At 40.1% G+C, this 20,450-nt stretch overlaps 1 protein-coding gene across 14 annotated transcripts; it reads right to left on the bottom strand.

The window, feature by feature from the left end:
• Positions 1-13,779: 13,779 nt before the first annotated feature.
• LOC107771702 (putative pentatricopeptide repeat-containing protein At1g64310) lies at positions 13,780-20,143 on the bottom strand. Of its 14 annotated transcripts, XR_012710946.1 has the most exons (5): positions 19,989-20,142; positions 15,884-19,903; positions 15,768-15,813; positions 15,328-15,367; positions 13,780-14,435 (listed from the first exon to the last, which is right to left on the bottom strand). XR_012710946.1 is itself a non-coding variant. In XM_075255907.1 (2 exons), the coding sequence occupies exon 2, from the start codon at positions 18,037-18,039 to the stop codon at positions 16,372-16,374; it is 1,668 nt and encodes a 555-aa protein (XP_075112008.1). In that variant the 5' UTR covers positions 18,040-19,903; positions 19,989-20,142; the 3' UTR covers positions 13,780-16,371. The 14 variants fall into 14 exon arrangements, 1 of the variants encoding a protein (XP_075112008.1); XR_012710941.1 differs by having other exon boundaries at positions 13,780-15,813; positions 15,884-15,981; positions 16,295-19,903; positions 19,989-20,143; XR_012710948.1 differs by lacking the exon at positions 15,768-15,813 and having other exon boundaries at positions 16,295-19,903; positions 19,989-20,143.
• Positions 20,144-20,450: the final 307 nt, after the last annotated feature.

The following is a 20,450-nucleotide window of genomic DNA, read 5'->3' as shown; positions in this document are numbered from 1 at the left end:
TTCGTTGGATAACTCCACAAGCCGAACCCTTGTCCATTGTTTTATTCAGCATACCAAGGGATTTATGAACAAATAATCATTATGAGAATGATTAGAGTTATTGTGATTGAATAGGGCCACAAATTAAGGTTTCAAGCCTTTTAGAAGAAAATGTTTCAATCAAGAAATGACACTTTCAGGTTTGAAAGGTTGCACAAACTTTTATTTCTACAAAAAAAACAGCAGTTTGGTTGGTTGTTTTTGCCCCACTAGTTCAAAAATATAAGTAATTGATTTTATATGTGAGTTTTATATACAAAGACATATTAGTTCCACGTATTGCTAATTTTCATGCTCACTTTCATGCTTTTGCTAATTTTTTTTAGACGTATGGACCACGTAGAACCAAAGCCCCCCCCCCCCAAAAAAAAATATAGATGAAGGAAAAAGACAATATAGGCTTAATTTTGACTAACTACCGCGGTCGAAATCATATCTAGTCGTAAAAGTATCTTACCAAGTGACAAATTCTTCTTCCTTTTTTTGTGGTAAAACGTAGTCTAATTTATCTTTGTTTGTATTACATAAACTATGAAATTTGACAAACTAATTTTAAGGGAAATACCAGCTATGTTCATTTATAAGTAGCTTATTAAAAAATTTGGTCATTTCATAAAATGTTACTAAATTAGCCAATTAACTATTTGTAGCCAAAAAAAGGTCAAATTTTTGCTTTCTTTTGAATGGGTGTTATTAGAATATATTGGGTACATCTTAAGTGATATGTCGAGGAAAAGGCAAACCCGAAAATAAAAAATACCAAATTTTAACGTGGAAAACCTTTCAAATCGAAGGTAAAAACCACGAGATCACAAAAATCCAAAAAGCTCCATTGTAACAATAATAGAGTTACAAAAGTACTCCAAATTGGCTGCACAACAAGTGCCAAACACGGAGCAACAAGAGCAACAACTAATCAATTGAAGAAAGAGGAGAATCCACAAAAATGAAGCTGTTGTTTGACGCTCGAAATCAGATGTTACGAGCCTCCAAATCCTATCTCCACCGTACAAATCAAATCCAAGATGTTACGAACAATCAGTCAAAATTTCAGCCCAATCCAATAGTTAGCAAATCGGAAAACGCGATTTGAAGTTGGCTGGTCGGAATAAAAATCTGCAGCAAAAATAAATATTTTTCTTCTCTCTTCTCTCTTGATGAAAGCTCTCTCAAAAACCACTCTTATGTAGTTAAGTCTTCCAAAGACTTCTACCGATGAGCATAGAATAATTCTCCAAGGTCTATTTATAGATCATGAGTGGTGTTTTCTCTTAAAGCCAAAACCCATTCAAAATAAGAATAAACACCGAATCCAATTCCGAATAGGAATGAAAACCAAAAGAGAATAGGATTAGGCCATTGGACCTTTGGCTCATGAGCATGTGCCCAACAAACTCCCCCTCAAGCCAAGGGGCCAAATGTGTCTTCAAGTAGAGGAACTATTGACAGGTTTCATGCCTGCCAATTTTTTGCAAAACTCATGCTTATCTGCAAGATTAACTATGAAGTCCTTAGGCTGCTCCATATAATTATCCTCATCTAAATCACCATGAAGAAAGGCAGTCTTGACATCCATATGCTCAACCTCTAAATCTAGACTTGCGGCTAAGCCTAGAACCACACGAATAGAAGACATCTTCACAACAGGGGAAAAAATTTCATGAAAGCCAACTCCCTTCTTCTGGCCAAAACCTTTAACAACTAACCTCGCCTTGTATCTAGGGGCAGAGTCATGGTTATCCTACTTTATTCTGAATATCCATTTGTTAGATAAAGCTCTCTTACCTTTCGGCAATTTCACTAACTCATATGTGCCATTCTCATGGAGTGATTTCATCTCATCTTCCATGGATTCTATCCACTGATATTTGTGAGTATCTTGCATGGCTTCATCATAGCTCTCAGGTTCTCCCATGTCAGTTAAAAGTACATACTCATCAGGAGGATAACACATGGATTTTTGCTTCTCCCTTGTAGATCTTCTAAGAGAGGTTCCAGAAGCATTCGAAGTAGTTACCTGAGTAGGAATTTGTTGCTGATCAACCATAACTTCATCAATTGGAGAATCCATAACATCTACATCATGATGATCATTTTGATCTTGATCACTATCTCCATTATTGTCTTGGGTTCCTTCATGTGCAATATGTGCCTTACCAATATAAACTGGATCAATATCAACTAAGCTCTCATTACTCCGAGAATCTATATTCTCAGCTTTGTCAATATCTTCAATAGTCTGATCTGCAACAAATATTACATCACGATTTCTAATAAGTTTATTGTCAACTGGATCATAAAAACGATACCCAAACTCATCTTGACCATAACCGATAAAGATGCACTGCTTAGTTTTGACTTCCAATTTCGATCTCTCATCTTTAGGAATATGCACACAAGCTTTACACCCAAAAACTCTCAGGTGATCATAAGAAACATCTTTGGAAAACCAAACTCTGTCTGGGACATCACCATCCAAAACAACATTAAGAGACAAATTGATAGCATAGGCAGCAGTGTTAAGTGCTTCTGCCCAAAATGTATTTGGAAGTTTAGCATTTGAAAGCGAGCATCTAACTCTCTCAACTAGAGTTCTATTCATCCTCTCTGCCAAACCATTCAGTTGAGGTGTCTTGGACAGAGTTTTCTGATGATGAATTCATTGTTCCTTGCAATAGTTATCAAAGGAACCACAATATTCACCACCATTGTCAGTGCGAGTACATTTTAATTTCTTCCTCGTCTGTCTCTCAGCTAAGGCCTGAAATTCCTTAAACACACCAAGTACTTGATCTTTAGATTTCAAAGGATACACCCAGAGCTTACGAGAATGATCATCAATGAAGGTCACAAAGTAAAGTGCACCACCTTTTGACTTTACTTTAAAAGGACCACACAAATCAGAGTGTACTAGCTCCAATAAATTGGCTTTCTTGAGGGAGGATGGCTATGGAAGGAAACTCTTTTCTGTTTTCCAGCTAAACAATGGATACACCTTTTTAGCTTTGCCTGTTTCAATTTAGAAAGCAAACTTTTCTCTTAGCCAAACACGTAATCCCCCTTTCGCTCATATGACTCAATCTTTTATGCCACAATTCTGATAAAGTATCACTTTCCACTAGATTTATTGAGTAATTAAGAATAGAGCCCTGTGTCATATATAAATAACCAGACTTTACTCCACGAGCCACTACTAATGAGCCCTTAGTGAGCTTCCATTGACCATTAAAGAGGGCATTATGGTAACCTTCATCGTCTAATCTTCCTGCGGAGAACAAATTGAAAGGAAAGTCTAGATCATACTTGACATTTTGAAGAACTAACGTTGAACCATTATTAGTTTTCAAACAAACTGTTCCAACACCAAACACCATAACTTTACTAGCATTGCCCATCTTTAATACTCTAGAATCAACATGAGTATAAGATGAGAAAAAATCTTTTCTTGGTGTGACATGTGAGGTAGCTCCAGAATCTACTATACAGCTCATCTCATGGGATACCAAATTGATGACGTTTTCATCATAAGCAAAAAGAAGGTCATCTCGAACAATAGCAACAAAATTGTTCTCATTATTTTCAACTTTCTTTCCTTCTCTAATGTCTTGCAACCACTTGTGGCAAAACCTTTTGATGTGTCCTTTCTTTCCACAGTGGTTGCATGTAATATTATAGTATTTGGACCTTGACTTACTTCTACTTTTACCTCTATTCCTCGAGCCTCTTGTTCTATCTCTCCTCCGGTATTTTGTAACCAAGATATCTGCTTAAGGACGAACCCTGGGATTTTCTCCTCACTTCCTCGTTCAATATACCACTCTTGGCATATTCCATGGTCACCTTACCTCCAAAAGCTAAATTTGTCAAAGAAACACGAAGAGTTTCCCAAGAGTCAGACAGAGTATTAAGAAGCCAAAGTCTTTGTATCTCATCATCGAAATTAACTCCCATTCTAGACAGCTGATCAAGGACGCCCTGGAAATCATTTATGTGATCAAGGATAGGGTTGCCTTCCTTGTATTTAAAGGTCATCAATTACTTTAGCAGGAACAACTTGTTGTTCCCAGTTTTTAAAGCATAAAGAGTCTCTAGCTTTTCCTACAATGATCTCGCATGTGTCTCGTTCACAATATGGTTGCAAACATTATCTTCAACCCATTGTCGTATATATCGACATACTTGTTGGTGCTCAAAATCCCAATCTTCATCAGATACACTCTCGGGTTTATGAGCTGCAAAAACGGGTAGATACATCTTCTTCACGAACAATAAATCTTTCATCTTGCTTCTCCAAATATTATAATTTCTCTCATTTAAACATATCATCTTGCTCATATTTGCCTATATTCTGTAACAACCCAGATAAATAACCAAGGCTCTGATACCGCTGATATGTCGAGGAAGAGGCAAACCTGAAAATAAAGAACACCAAATTTTAACGTGGAAAACCCTTCAAATCGGAGGTAAAAACCACGAGATCACAAAGATCCAAAAAGCTCCACTGTAATAATAAGAGGGTTACAAAAGTACTCCAAATTGGCTACACAACAAGTTCCAAATACGGAACAACAATAGCAACAAGAACAACAACTAATCAATTGAAGAAAGAGGAGAATCCACAAAAATGAAGCTGCTGTTCGAGGCTCGAAATTAGATGCTACGAGACTGAAAATCCGATCTCCACCGATCAAATTAAATACAAGATGTTACAAACAGTCAGTCAAACTTTCAGCCCAATCCAACGGTTAACGAATCAGAAAACGCGATTTGAAGTTGGCTAGTCAGAATAAAAATCTGCAGCAAAAATAAATACTTTTATTCTCTCTTCTCTCTTGATGAAAGCTCTCTCAAAAACTACTCTTATGTGCTTAAGTCTTTCAAAGACTTCTACCAATAATCATAGAATAATTCTCCAAGATTTTCCTATTTATAGATCATGAGTGGTGCTTTCTCTTAAAGCCAAAATCCACTCAAAATAGGAATAAACACCGAATCCAATTCTGAATAGGAATGGAAACCAAAAGAGAATAGGATTAGACCATTGGGCCTTTGGCTGGACAACATGGGCATGTGCCTAACATTAAGGAGCTTGAATCTTAGTTTTGGGATGATTTTGTGAAGTTTTGAGGTTGTTTGAATTGAAAATTCGAAGTAGAAGATGAACATAAAAAAGAAATAATGTGTACCATTTATGTATCACATGTGTATCATACGCGCTCGGATTGCGCACACAAATTGAGGTAATGCCGAAAGAGGTTTTTAAGGCCTCAAAACACAGAATTTACTTTTAACACAAGTCCAAATTACCTCCAATCTTCCTCAAAATTTGTATATTAACTCATCTATGTGTTTTCAATGAATCTCAACCATACCTACTGAAAAAAATTCCTTTTTTGCTTAGATATTTGGAATCTTGTATGTGTGTGTATATATATATATATATATATATATATATATATATATATATATATATATAGTTGTATTGTATTTCCTTATTTACTGTCTCATCCATAAAATTTCCTTTCCGTCTTGCATCTAATGTTGCTAATCACGCTTAAAAATATGGAAGAAGCTCTTTGCGTGTGATTCTTGGAGAGAAAGAACCTTACTTATTTGGGTTTTTAATTTTTATATGTGATTGGCTAGTTTTGATAATGTATTAAGCTAGAGGTTGGTAAGTTGGGACTTATTTGAGATGTTTATGTTAGATTCCCAAGTTTTAACTCATGAGTATTCTTGGAAATTTCTTTCATAATTTGACAAACTTTTGACCCTGTATTTCAATGAAGTGGTAACTCGAAAATATATAATGTATAGAACCCATGATTCTTACTAGGGGTGTCAATGTCAAAGCCTAGAATATTCATCGAAGAAAAAAAATGTCACTCTCGTGTATTCCCTTGTATGAATCCTATAGGCTTGACAAAGAGTGAAAGTAATTATTAGGCCAGCCTAATAATTACTAGTTTTTGGTCATGGAATAAAGTTTGCTACGAGTACTATTACGAGGCGCCTTCCTGAGATTCCTCGGAAGGGCAACGTAAGGATAAGCAACTGATGTCAGTGCAGTTGCTATTCGCCAACTGAGGTCCCCTCCGTACGCTAGACTAGATTGTCAGTGCCGTACGGGAAAATCAATGTCAAGAGCAATTGAGAGAACTTAAATGAGAATTGTGAATGAAAGAAAGCTTGATTGCATTAATGAAAGCTATTACAGAAAGACAACGCGGTGTCGAGGGGGAGAGACACTAGTATAGAGAATTGTTTGCTTGCTAGAAAGTTTGATTGCTTGATCCCCCTAATAATGCTTAAAAAAATAATCCAAAGCTACAAGACTAGACTTGATTAAGCTAGAGAAACATAATGGAAGTACATGGAATAAAACTACTCTATATTTACAATGAAAAAGACTTAGTTTGCTATAAGGCAGAAAACAGGTCCGTTGTCAGCAGCATAGTCTTTGGCATCAGGGTCTGCGCGCGCGGCGTTGTCGGCACGTGCGACACTATTGGCATCTACCTGCGGTTGGGCGCTGGCGAGGGATATCGGTGGGGCATCAGAGGCACATGCGCGCTTGTCACTTGGCACGGCCAAGACCACGGGGCCGTCTGTGGCGCTAGGCATTGGAAGGCTTGCTAGGACGCCACGGGGCGCCCCAAGGGGTCATGGGGCACGACTGGAAAGCCTCCCATGACATTCTCCCCCACCTGAGTTGGCGACGTCCTCGACGCCTTAGTTACAAGATAATCTTCAATTAGGCTCTTGTAGGCTTTGAGGTTTGTTCCCCTCTCCCAAGTGTTCTCCTCTGCATCACAGCCCTGCCATTTCACCAAGAACTCTTAGTGATCTTTCCTTGAGGCATGAATCACTCTATCATCAAGGATAGCTTCAATACGCCTTTTCCCGGTTGAATTGGGCCCTCGAATACTGGGTATTGTGAGCTAGCTCCTTGAAGGATCCTCCGTGTCTTCCCGAAAAGGTTTCAGGAGGCTGACATGGAAGACAGGATGACTTTTCCACCAAGCTGGGGTATCCACCCGGTATGCAACTTTCCCAATGCGCCTTTCAATGGACAAGGGTCCAATGTATTTTTGCAATAATCGAGGGTCATGGACCCCCTCAAATAAGTAATGCTTTGGAATTTTGACCATCACTTTGTCTCCTACCTGGTATTCAACAAAGCGACGATTCTGATCAGCATGCCTCCTCATCCGCTTTTGAGCCTTGACAAGATAGCTCCGCACTATCTCCAAATTTTGCTTCCACTCTTTAGAGAAGCTAGCAGCTCGAGGAGATTTAGACATATTTGGTGCATTGACTATGTGTGGGAGTAGCGGTTGCTGTCCGGTAACAATTTCAAAAGCGTTTTTGTTTGTACTAGAGCTCTTTTGTGAATTGAAACACAGTTGAGCAGCATCCAGAAGCTTCACCCAATTCTTCTGAGATCCGGTTACAAAATGACGGAGATATTCCTCCAACATACCATTGAACCGCTCTGTCTGGCCATCAGATTGCAGATGAAAACTTGATTTGTGACTCAGCTTCGACCCAAGGCACTTAAAGAGTTGGGTCCAAAAGTTACTAGTGAAGCGTGAGTCACGATCACTAACAATGTCTTTGGGTAGGCCCCAATATTTGACGACATGAGAGAAGAAGAGTCGAGCTGTATCTTCTGCTGATATATATTGTGGGGCAGCAATAAAGGTAGCATATTTGGAAAACCGATCTACCACAACCAAGATAGTTGTTAGATCTCCGACCTTGGGCAATCCGGTGATGAAATCCAGGGAAACACTTTCCCAAGGTCTCTTTGGGACAGCTAGTGGTTCCAAGAGTCCCGCCTGTGTTAAGCGGTCTGACTTGTCCTTCTGGCATACTAGACAAGTCTTCACATACTGAGCAACGTCATCGGCCATTTGAGGCCAATAATATGCACGGCGAAGTAACGCCATGGTGCGTTCTTCACCGGGATGGCCGGCCCACAGAGTATCATGACATTCCGCCAGAAGAGTCCTTCGTAGATCTCCTCCTTTAGGAACATAAAGTCGGTTCCCTTTCACTTTCAGAAAACCATCTTCCATGTAGAACTGGCGAGTCTTGCCCTGTCCCACCAAATCAACCAAATACTGTGCAGCAGGGTCTTTGATGAGTAAATCCTGTATCTGGTCCTTGATGGAGGTGGCTACTTCGCTCCCCCTTAGGGTGGCGAGTAGGCACACCGATGCTAGATCAGCTCTCCGACTGAGCGCATCAGCAACATGATTGGTCTTCCCACTTCGGTACTCCAGGTTGAAGTGGAATTCAGCTAGGAGTTCCTGCCACCTGGCCTGTCGACCATTCAACTTCGGCTGGGTCATGAAATGGCTAACAACTGTGTTGTCTGTCTTGACCATGAACGGGGTTCCCAGCAGATAGTGCCTCCAGAGGCGCAAGTAGTGGACGACAACCAATAATTCTTTCTCATGGGCGGCATAGCACCGCTCTGCATCTTTTAGCTTCCGACTCTCGTACGCTACAGGATGCCCTTATTCTAGCAGGACTCCACCGAGGGCATAGTCAGATGCATCTGTTTGTACTTCGAATGGCTTGGCCAGATCAGGAAGGGCCAAGACGGGGCTACTAGACATAACTGTTTTCAATGCGTTGAAGGCCTCCACTCGCTTGGGTTCCCATTCCCAAGGCGTGACCTTCTTGAGGAGTTCTATCAATGGTACTGCAATCAGGGAGTAGTCTTTCACGAATCACCGATAGAAATTGCATAGACCAAGGAACACCTTCAAAGCGTGGATATCCTTAGGCGGCAGCCAATCTGTGATTGCCTGAATCTTCTGCTGGTCCATCTTGATCCGCCCTTCCTCGATGACATGTCCGAGGAAGTCAATTTGCTTTTGAGCAAAAGAGCACTTAGATAGCTTCGCATATAGTTCATGCTCCCGCAATCGAGCTAGGACCTTCCGCAAGTGCATCAAGTGTTCCTCCAATGTTTGGCTATATACCACAATGTCATCCAAGTAGACCACCACGAATTCATCAATGTACTCTCGGAAGACTTGGTTCATCAAAGTGCAAAACGTAGCTGGGGCGTCAGTCAAGCCGAATGGCATAACCAGGAAATCGTATGACCCATATCTTGTCACACAGGTCGTCTTGTGCTCATCACCCTCTGCAATCCGAACTTGCCAATAACCTGTCTTCAGGTCTATTTTGGTGAACACCGTCGCACCACCCAGTCTATCGAACAAGTCTGCCATTAGCGGAATAGGGTACTTGTTCTTCACAGTAATTTTGTTTAGAGCCCGATAGTCCACACAGAGTCGTAGACTACCATCATGTTTCTTTTGGAATAGCACAGGGGACCCGTATGGGGATTTGGAGGGCACGATAATCCCTGTGTCTAGCATTTCCGTCAATTGTCTCCGAAGTTCGGTGAGTTCGGGTTGTGACATTCTGTAAGGCGCCCGGGCAGGTGGCTTCGCGCCCGGCACCAGCTCAATTTCATGATCCACAGTGCGCCTAGGCGGTAGTCGCTTTGGCATGTCTTGTGGCATGACATCTTCAAACTCTAGTAGTAGCTCCTTCACGGGTTTAGGAATGGGACCCGAGGAGCTTTCTACATCTTCGATGCAGAGGGTTGCCAGGAACGTGGGTTCATTTCTTTTGACCCCCTTCTTCAACTGCAAGGCCGAGATGTTTTTAGCGGCTATTTTCACGGGCATGCATGGGATAATGCAGGGCTTGGTCCCGTTTGCTCCCATCATCAGCAACATGTCAGCATACGGTACAGGCATGGTGTTAGTTTGCCTCAGGAATTCCAATCCAACTATCAACTCGAAGTCATCTATGATCACCACGCGCAGGTTGAATTTTCCTTCGTAAGGGCCAAGCTTCACCGGTACTTCTTTGGCTATTCCACCCACTGGTTGGGGAGGTGAGTTGATAGCCTTGACACGGCCTCTACCTTTCCCTACTAGACCAAGGTGCTCCACTTGAGTCGAGGCTAAGTAGTTGTGGGTAGCACCCGTGTTTACCATGGCCCAAATGGGCTTGCCATTCACCTTCATCTCAACGAACATTAAGGTCCTCTCGTGCTTAAGAGGAGTCTCATTATCCGCCTTCTTTTTCCCTTTCTTGGTGACAGGACATGGGTCCTTCTTCTTACGGATACCAGCACTAGTCTCTGCTAATGCCTCAGAAATGGAGCCAACAATTGCATTGAAGGCACCTACTGGTTCAGTCTGATCCGCATCGTCTGAGTCGTCATCCGTCCCATCATCAAAAGTCTGATGGGCGTTCATCTGTGCCTGTGGGCACTCATTGTTCCAATGTGGTCCGCCGCAATGACGGCATCCTGAAGGAGGCTTCCTCCCCCGATCATTGTTGTTAGACGCAACACTGTTGCTGCCTGTGGAGGTAGCCTTAGGTTTGGTTGAGCCCCGATCTCCCCCACTTCTGCTAGGGCCACCATTGCTAGATTGGCCCCCTTTGAATCCCGCTCGAGCAGGTGGCTGAGGGCTATCCTTCCGAGCTTCCATTTGATAGTCCCCAAGGCATTCAGCTGCTTGGATCGCCTTGGGCAGGGTATCTACCCGTTGTCTTTGTAGCTCCATACGGGCATAAGGTTTCAGCCCTTTTAGGAAAGTGAAGAGCTTGTCTTTGTCCCCCATGTCGCGTATACTTAGCATGAGCGCGGAGAATTTCCGCACGTAGTCCTGCACGGATTTGGTCTGGCGGAGCTCCCGTAGCTTTCTCCTTGAATTGTATTCAACATTTTCGGGGAAGAACTGTAGGTGTATGGCTGCCTTCAGTTCTTCCCATGTTTTAAGAGCATCTTCACCAGCCTTGATGGCTTCGTATTTCACCCGCCACCAGAGTTTAGCATCACCCTGAAGATACATGGCAGCAGTTGCTACCTTCTTAGCTTCTTCTAGGCCCCCAACAACATCAAAATATTGTTCGACATCAAAGATGAAGTTCTCCACTTCCTTGGCATTCCTAGCTCCACTGTATGGCTTTGGCTCCGGAATTTTCAGTTTTTGTGTCGTGGAAGTGGGGTTTGCAGCGCCCCCGATCTGGTTTCCACCGCCTCGCAGCAGGCCCTGTAAAGAAGCATTGACAACATTGAGCTTGTCTGTCAAGTCGTCAATAGTTTGTTGCATGGCAGTCACCCTGTCTGCCTCTTGTGCCATGTAAGCTAAATCCTCGGCACGCTCCTGTTGGAGTCCCTCGAATTTGCCAAAAATTTCGGCTACCTCTGTGGCTGCCGTTTGCCGGGCTCCCTCGGAGTCACGACTGATGTTTTCTATGTCAACTTCGGCCTGGAGCACCCTGCGGTCCAGGTCGTCCAACCTTTGCCCTAGGCTGGTTCTTAGTTCAGGCACCTTATCCATGATGGGCAGTAATCCGTCAACCGTCTGTTCAAGGGCCGCAATGCGGTCCCCATGATTCACCATGGTCAGAAATGGTGGTAATGGCAATGCGTTCCCTCGTCCGATGTCGAGCCTAGGTTCTGATACCAACTGTTACGCGATGCCTTCCTGAGATTCCTTGGAATAGCGACGTAAGGCTAAGCAACTGATGTCAGTGCAGTTGCTGTCCGCCAACTGAGATCCCCTCCGTACGCTAGACTATATTGTCAGTGCCGTACGGGAAAACCAATGTCAAGAGCAATTGAGCGAACATGAATGAGAATTGAGAATGAAAGAAAGCTTGATTGCATTAATGAAAGCTATTACAGAAAGGCAACGCGGTGTCGAGGGGGAGAGACACCAGTACAGAGAAATGTTTGCTTGCTAGAAAGTTTGATTGCTTGATCCCCCCTAATAATGCTTAAAAAAAATAATCCAAAGCTACAAGACTAGACTTGATTAAGCTAGAGAAACATAATGGAAGTATATGGAATAAAACTACTTTATATTTACAATGAAAAAGACTTAGTTTGCTATAAGGCAGAAAACAGGTCCGTTGTCAGCAGCATAGTCTTTGGCATCAGGGTCTGCGCGCGCGGCGTTGTCTGCGTGCGCGGTACTGTTGGCATCTGCCTACGATTGGGCGCTGGCGAGGGATATCGGTGGGGCGACAGAGGCACATGCGCGCTTGTCACTTGGCGCGGCCAAGACCACGGGGCTGTCCGTGGCGTTAGGCATTGGAAGGCTTGCTAGGACGCCACGGGGCGCGCCCAAGGGGTCATGGGGCACAGCCGCCCATGACAGTACTTGGGAGATGAGACTTCCAAAAGAATAAAGTAAGACCGAAAACAAATACACACCATATGTATCCACACTCATTTCAAGCCACAACACTTGTCTGATCCAGTGATAAATATGTAGGAGTAAGGGCTTCAGCTATATTACTTGCTTTTAGGTCTACTGCTTAAGACAAAATAAGGATCACCACAACCAGAGAAGAATTTTTCCTGTCTAACTAGTAATTTTGTGTAGAAACAATGGCTTGTTAGGAGACATACCGATCCCACTTCCTATTGACAGCTGCCTCCGCCAGTAGAATATTGCAACTTGCTACTTCTTTTTTTTTTTTTTTTTTAATAATGATGGTGTTCGAGTCAGCTTGCGTACACCTTGAATCCACCGAGTACCTGTTACCCCACCAATACATGTATCATATAACTTTGTTCATCAAGGCTTATATAGATGATACAGAAATAACTTAGTAGTATTTTTTTGTCTTTTCTAAAATTTGAACCCGAGACTTCCTGATTCTCCATCGATTTTGTTGACGATGCTAACAAATAGCTACTCCTAACATCACCCAAATGTTTTTACAGCTCAAAGGACAAAGGAAGAGGAAAAGGACACCAAAAAGTTTACATCTTCAATTTTGTAACATTTGCTTTTGAAAATTCATTAGCCTACCCTATGTACTAGAGTATGATTTTGCCTAACTTGTAGCAAGTCTGGTGTTACACAGTGAATTCAATAGATTCATGGTCTTTGAAATAGTCTTCAAAACTGATCATTTCCTTTTTCATGGACTTGCACAAAGCCTCCTAGGTTACCACTTACCAACTTCTAAACTGAGTTAGAGATTCACACCTGCATGGTCTCTCTAGCCTAAGAGCCTCAAGCTAAGGTTGCTTTCAAGGATATAGGATGTCAAGACTCTAGCACCGAGAGTTCTGAATTCTAGAGAAAAAAGAATATTACTGGTCTCAACAATCATTCCAACCTTTCCAGATTATTTTGGTTTATCTTTCAATTTCATAATGAACAAGCATAGAAAATAATAACATTAAACATTAACTTTCAGAAAATGAAAAACATAACGGATATGGCATAGAGGAAAATCCACAAATGTCCTTAGTGATAGTTAAACTTGTGACCTGATTTCAGCCTCACCATTTGATTTGAGACACACTGTTCCTATTGCCTCAGAAAGTAAACATGAAGAAAAACTATATCAACAAGCTCGAAAGTAAATGTCAGAAAGCTTTGGTTTTACGATTTCATAGTACCACAAGCATATTGTCAAATTATTGCGTCTATATTCCATATCAGCAAACTCTTTCCAACAACAACAGAACGTTAGGTTATGGCATAACAGAAGAAGCTATCCTCGGCAGATTTGGTTCAGAAGTTACTTAATGGAAGAATTAATTCTCCCAATTATTACCATTAGATCATTTCAAAGAAATATCATTTACAAGGATGGAAATATATGGTAATCCTCTCACCCTGAAAAGAAGAACTACTCGTGTACTTCTTCAGAAAATTGACACAAAAAGAAAGCAGTCAAAAGGATAACTTAGCAACTATAACCATTTAGCTAAGTAGTTACAGAAGTAATAAGAGCAGACTGACAGAAATAAATTTCAACTTTACACAACTTGTTGAAATAGGCCATTTTCCTTGGGCCATCCCATACTTCTGTAGCATCAACTCTTCTAATATAACCTCAAAGATCTATAATTAAATACTAAATGTATGCATCTTGATAATTCTTATTCACTTGTTCTTCTGATGATACTCATCAGAGGTTCCTCTATAGTCATCAGGAAATGTTCTTTCTACAATGCATGAGTATTGCCTTCCGGGGTTCAAGTAAGTGACCATTACGACTTACGTGGATCTCACTATTAATGTCATAACATACAACATAGGTACCAGCTCTGCAGCAGAATAATTATAATATCAAGTATAAGCTGTTGCTTTGATGCTTTGAGTAGCCATAATGTTCTGGACTTTTCCCCCTTATAAATACTTTTGGGTCCTTAAAAAGCAACTTTGATACACACAAATACAACTGAACAAATAGAAGCCACCAAATATCCTGTTTTATGGAAGAGAGCTGTTTCCAGCCCGTGATGCTTTTTCACTTGAAGTAGCAAAATTTTCAGGTACCTGAATTTGTGATCCAGGATTGCTTAAACCATCAAGGTTCTCCTGCAAAACGGATGAAAAGCATCTTAATTGTTGCAACTACAAAAGTTGATCAGTAAGTGCCAGGGCACTGGGAGAATAGAATCTGAGAGACCTACTTTGTATCAGTTTACGGTGTTTAACACATTCACACGTTTTCATTTTAGTAGAGTAGAAACCTCATATATAATTTTTGTTTCTGCAATATTCTAATACCAATCAGTAAGAAAACTAAAATGACATCTAAGGCAGTACAGACTGAGCAGCTGGTCATATAATCAAATGACAGCCTACTGAATTATATCAGCAGTTTACAATATATAGTGTACAAACATACTTGGACTCCTTTAGTAAGTATACCACATTGAAGAAAAATGCATGTCTAGCACTTCAGTCTTAGACTCTTAAGAATTTTCCGAAAAAAAGGTTCAATTGTTATAAATGAAGTTTAGCAAGATTTAACATACTGCCAGGGGAAAGACAAGAAAATGTCCAACAAAAGATATGAATGATTGCATTTGAGAATGGAATGGCATTAAAGTCGCACCAAAAGACTCACCGAAACTATTTACGCATGCATATATTGTTCAACTTTTATAGCAATAGAATCTAGTGGGAGCAGCTAGTTTCAGATTGAGGTAAGTTGATGATATAATTGATAGAATCTAATAGGAATAAGAGTGATGAGAAACCAATCCTGAGTATGATCCCTGGCATTCGTATTCCTAGCTATTCCACGTCCGGTTCTTAACTTAAATGTCACTCCTTAACATGCCCTTTGTCCTCTAGAAAAGTCAGAAGCTACCACTATTTATCATATCACATTTACAAAGAACACCCTGCCCATCATTCGGAGCCTTTGAAGCTTGCAAACACAACTTTGCTACCTCTGATAGGACTTTGAAACACATGATACCTGAGGCCAGGAGAACGACAGCCTGCAGTCAATGTACTTCCTGCACCATGTAAGAGACATTTCTGGATGACTTGCATTAATGGTCTAAAAGATGTCAATAACAACAGATACGCACATACTCCTTTAATATTTGAAAATCTACAGCAATATAAATGTGCTCAATAGAGTCATCTTCACGGTGCATTACACTTGTCGGGTTAATTAGCAAGATCATTATTCTCTTAAACGCATACTAAGCAAATCCCTTCAAACAGAAAACTTCCTTCAGATACAGAAGCTAAAATTTAATCTACACTCCAAATGATCAAGATTTAGTGAGACATTATCGACAGCCTGTACGAGTTACCTATGGAAATGCCATATTATGGAGAGAGGTTATCCAGGCTCCCAAAAGAAGACAAAAAACAAAACAAAAAAGGTTCTGGTTCCCTCTATTTTACCTAAATATTCCAGTTCTGCATTCTGCCCATTAGACTTTCTGTGACCCTGGGGACAATTTCACAGATTAGTTTGTGTAAATTTTACATGATGAAATGAATACCATTTCTAACCATACTTGAGCAAATCAAAGTGGCCACCAGTTTGACGATCATAGAACAGAAACCAAAAGGAGAAAAGATATTTGTCATCCATTCACCAAAGAGCAATACGTACCTGATCAATATAGTACAGGGCAACAAAGATTGTTAGCAGCTCCTTGTATGTTTTAGCTGTATATATGTTTCATTTATCATGTCTTAATCGGCTGTTTGAAACATATGTTTAACATGATCACAACTGTTTGTAGCCAAAGATTATTCATGGTAAAACTTGGAAGTAACAGAAGTGAGGAGATGAACCTTCCATAACTTGTTAAAATCATTTTAGTTAAGCACAAAATGGGTTAAACTCATCTTCTTTTGACATTTGTTTTGGAGTTACACGATAGAATTTCCTTTTCATGACGAGAAAGTTAGATTGATCCTACCTCAGTCGCAGCTTCTGATCCCAGATTCAACAAAGTGAACCATGAAATATGTAGCAAAGACACCTCAAGAATTCCTTTCACGGAAATGGTTTTATACTAAAAATCCAGCTTTTTCCAGCGAGTTTCAACTCTGTTGATCCTAAATCCACTCTCAACTTATTTACTAAATCCCACCTCCCATCACTGGCATACATATTTGAAAGCATAACTCTGTAACGACTATTCTGTAGCTTATTACCAAAAAAACGAGAAGCTATAATATCTGCCAACTCATAATTTCTATGAGCATCACAGCATGACAATAGTGCCCCCCAAATGCCAGAGTCAACTGGTTCCTGCAGAGACTGGACAAGTTCATAAGCTTCTCTCAATTGTCCTTCCATTCCAAGAAGCTTTACCATGTAAACATAATGTTCGGTGTTAGCTGGGATGCCAAATTGATCTTTCATTCTTCTGAAATATTCTCGACCATCATTAAGAAGACCAGCATGGCAACATGCACATAAGAGCGCGGAAAAAGTAGCTTCATCTGGTTTGTGCCCTTCATCCAGTGCCTTCTCAAATATCTGAAAGGCCTGAGATGCAAGTCCATATAAACCAAGACTTGAAATAATTGAATTGATTGAAACAATATTCTTGAAAGTCATAGTCTTATAAACTTGATATCCCAATTCCAAGAATCCACATTTTGAGTACATGTCAACTAGAGCAGAGGAGACCATAACCTCCAAGTGACATCCATGTCGAAAAGAATAACCATGCACCTCGCTGCCTGGCCGCACAGTTGTCAATTGAGAACAAGCAGTTAGTATAGTGGCTATCAGCAGTGGATCCGCCTTCCCACCTTTCATATTCATTTCTCTGAAGAAATCCAAGGCCTTGACACTATTCCCACACAGCGAAACACCGCTTATTATTGCAGACCATGTAACTAAATCAGGTTCTAAAAGACTCTCAAAAACTCTAAAAGCTAAACCCATACATTTACATCTAGAATACATACTAACAAGGAGACTGGTTATATGAGAATTTGACTCTACACCAAGTTTTAGACAACATGCATGGATTGATTCACCTATTTTCAGCACACTAGGATCATATATAGCTATAATCAGGCCAACCATTGTGTACTCATCAGGCCTGAACCCCATTCTCTGCATTCTGCTAAACAATTCTAGCCCCTTCTCCAACTCTCCAAAACAACCATAACCTGATATCATTGAATTCCATAAGACCAAATCAGGATCGGTTATCCCAGAAAACACCTTGCTTGCATCAGCTATACAACCTAATCTTGAATAAGCACTTACCAGTTGGCTACTACATATGAAGTCCCACTGCAACCCAGAGAGAACAACCGCTCCATGGAAAACTCTCAAGCTGTGCACATCAAAATTTTCAGAGCTGGCTCGAACAAGGCATGCAAAAGTGAAGTTATCAGGCTTTATTTCGGAATAAAGCATGTCCTTAAACAGAGAAAATGCATCTGTAAACTTGTGGGCTCTAGCATAAGCTCGAATTAAGGAATTCCATAGGTAAATACTTCGATGGGGAGTTTTATCAAACAGGTTGCGAGCTGAGATGATGTCGTCGTTTAGAGCATAGAACCTCAAAATTCTTGTAGCGTAAAATGGGTCGCATGAGAGATGAGTCCTGATTATTAAAGCGTGAAGCTCTTTGGTTCTTGGGATGGTAAGCTTCAGCTTTGAGAGTTGAGAAAGAAGGGAATGGAAAGGGATGGACATCAGCTGATTACGAACAACAATCCATGAAGCTGATTAAAACAGAGAGGCCGAATATCTTAAATCGTGTAAATAAACGGGATGCTCTATTAAGATCCGAAAACAAGTAGTACATGTATTTCCATTAAAATGTTAGTAGCAGAAGGAGACTCCAAAATTTCCACTTGATCATTCAAATATAGCTCAAACACAAATGCTTGTTTGTGGAAGTTATTCTTGAAATTTTGTAAAAAGAATTTCCAATCTTTCACTTATGTCAACAGAAATAGGGAATTAAATTAAACATATGAGTAGTCAATTTTAAAACGAGACACATGCATTATGCATTGCATATACTAACTTCGTTGGGTTGACTAAATGGGCATTAGCTTTAGAACTAGGAGAATTGGTAAAATATCCATATATTCCAAATACTTGCTATATATATGGTTAGAAAAACTGAACTTAGAGAATCATCGTTCGTACGTTGTAACATGGAGTAGGGACCGTTTTGAAAGAATTACCAAATTTAAGTACAATTTTCGAGTTCTTCATTGATTTTTTTCCTTTAAATATAAACGGATTTCACTATGCTTATAATGAATGTATACCATTTTTGATGAATTAATAGTGTTTCATTATATCAAGAACCTTGAATAATATTCGAATTGTCACATTGACCCATCATTGTACTGTCAACGATTTGTTCTATAACTAGTAAATTTTCAGAAATAGAATTAGCAAGACACTTCTTCCCTGCAAAAATGTTGACCATGCTCTGATTAGTATAGGAGAACTACTAAAATTAGCAGAGAAATTTTGTGCCTGTAGATCCATTAACATGGCATTAAACAATACGATGCTAATTTTTTCTGAGTGAAACTGATGACACTGCTTCAAAGATACACATATGCATAAATCGAAAAGCAAAGTTATTTTTGGACATCTTTTTCAAAAAAGAATTGAATCACACACTATTTCCATAAACTAGATTTTCCAAAAATCTCAAACTTGCTTTTTTCAAACAAAACACCACTAAAGAAATTCCCCCTGCATGTATTTCAGGCTTCACCCAGTCTATAAGATGAGCGAAAAGGCTCAAATGCTATGCACAAATCTCTATTCACAAAATACACAAAGTTCTATCAGTATATTCAAGCCTCCCCTAGTACAATCTCTTTAGTATGAGCAGATGAGTCAATTGTACAATTCTAACTAAACTGATTAACCCGAATGGAGCAAGATCAGGATATAGTTGTGCATGTACTTGTTAATAAAAGTGCGAGGAAAGTTTAACGTTTCATTATCTGCTGATACGCAACATGTTGAAGAGAGCTTTGGACTAAGGCGTGCATCAACCATGTTCATCTTTGATTAATGATTGACGCAACTTTAACTGCATAACAAGCCACAGCAATTCAGTTCAGTCAAAGAGAATTTAGTAATTTGCCAAAACATAAAACTACAAAAACAGAACAGCATCGGAATATTATTGGGGTTGGGAAAACGTTTTTAGCACTGAGAAGGGAAACAAAGAAACATAAAGAAAAACAAGAAGGAAAATGAAGGAAAAAAGGGAAAAGGATGGACGCGTCACGCCTGTCATTCTAATAAGGCTTCAAATATAGTTTTTTTTTTTTTTAATGTGTACTGTTGAAGCACTTAGTTATTTTCCCTCAAGCGCATGTCATGTGTCATTTTCCAGGGATAACTATTCCACTATTTTGTAAGTTGGGTGTAAAAGGATGCACACAAATAAAAAGCGTAAAAGAAATTTTCATACAAGTGCGAGAGCACAGAAATTGATCTCATCTTCATCGGTATCAGATTCAAAGTCTTGTCTCTTCCATATCCGTGGTGTTGGCCTTTGATCCAAATCTTCCTCTCTCTGCATACAAAAGTAGTTAAACGGGGATCAGGTCGGGTAACATATATAGAAAATCAAATGATGTTGAAGATGAACTAGAGCTGACCTCTTCTGGAACTTCTGTTGTGAAAGGTGTCATTTGAAATGGAACACTAGGCACATGAGGTAATTGTGAGAGTTGCTCCAACAACATATTCCTGCACCCACCGACTATTCATGTCAAATGTAACATCTTAATATCAAGCCAAGGAAAAAGATATAAACAAGAAAATTGCCATGAAGAAGAGACGAGGAAATTTAATATTGGTAAAAGAAAAAGGAATCCTCAGATTTAAACAAGGCAACCAAAAAAGTACTGGTTGAACATCATGATCAAAATATGAAACAGAATCTAGCTATATTTTCGACCCGAATTAAATTGTGTGATAGGTGAGGGATGCAAATGCTTACTTGAAATTGTACTAGTTCCACATAGTTGTAAACGTTTAAGCCTATTATTACTATATCTACTTCTACCACAGAGCAATCAATTTGATGGAAAAGTGGTATGCAGGTTATTAACCATTTA

This window comes from Nicotiana tabacum, chromosome 6 (assembly GCF_000715075.1).
Source record: "Nicotiana tabacum cultivar K326 chromosome 6, ASM71507v2, whole genome shotgun sequence".
In the NCBI taxonomy this organism is placed as follows: Eukaryota; Viridiplantae; Streptophyta; class Magnoliopsida; order Solanales; family Solanaceae; genus Nicotiana; species Nicotiana tabacum.
This window is presented reverse-complemented; position numbering and strand designations above follow the sequence as displayed.

What these genes read in the sequence shown, in the direction of transcription:
- LOC107771702 (XM_075255907.1), bottom strand. Translation starts at nt 18,039, where the DNA reads ATGTCCATCCCTTTCCATTCCCTTCTTTCTCAACTCTCAAAGCTGAAG.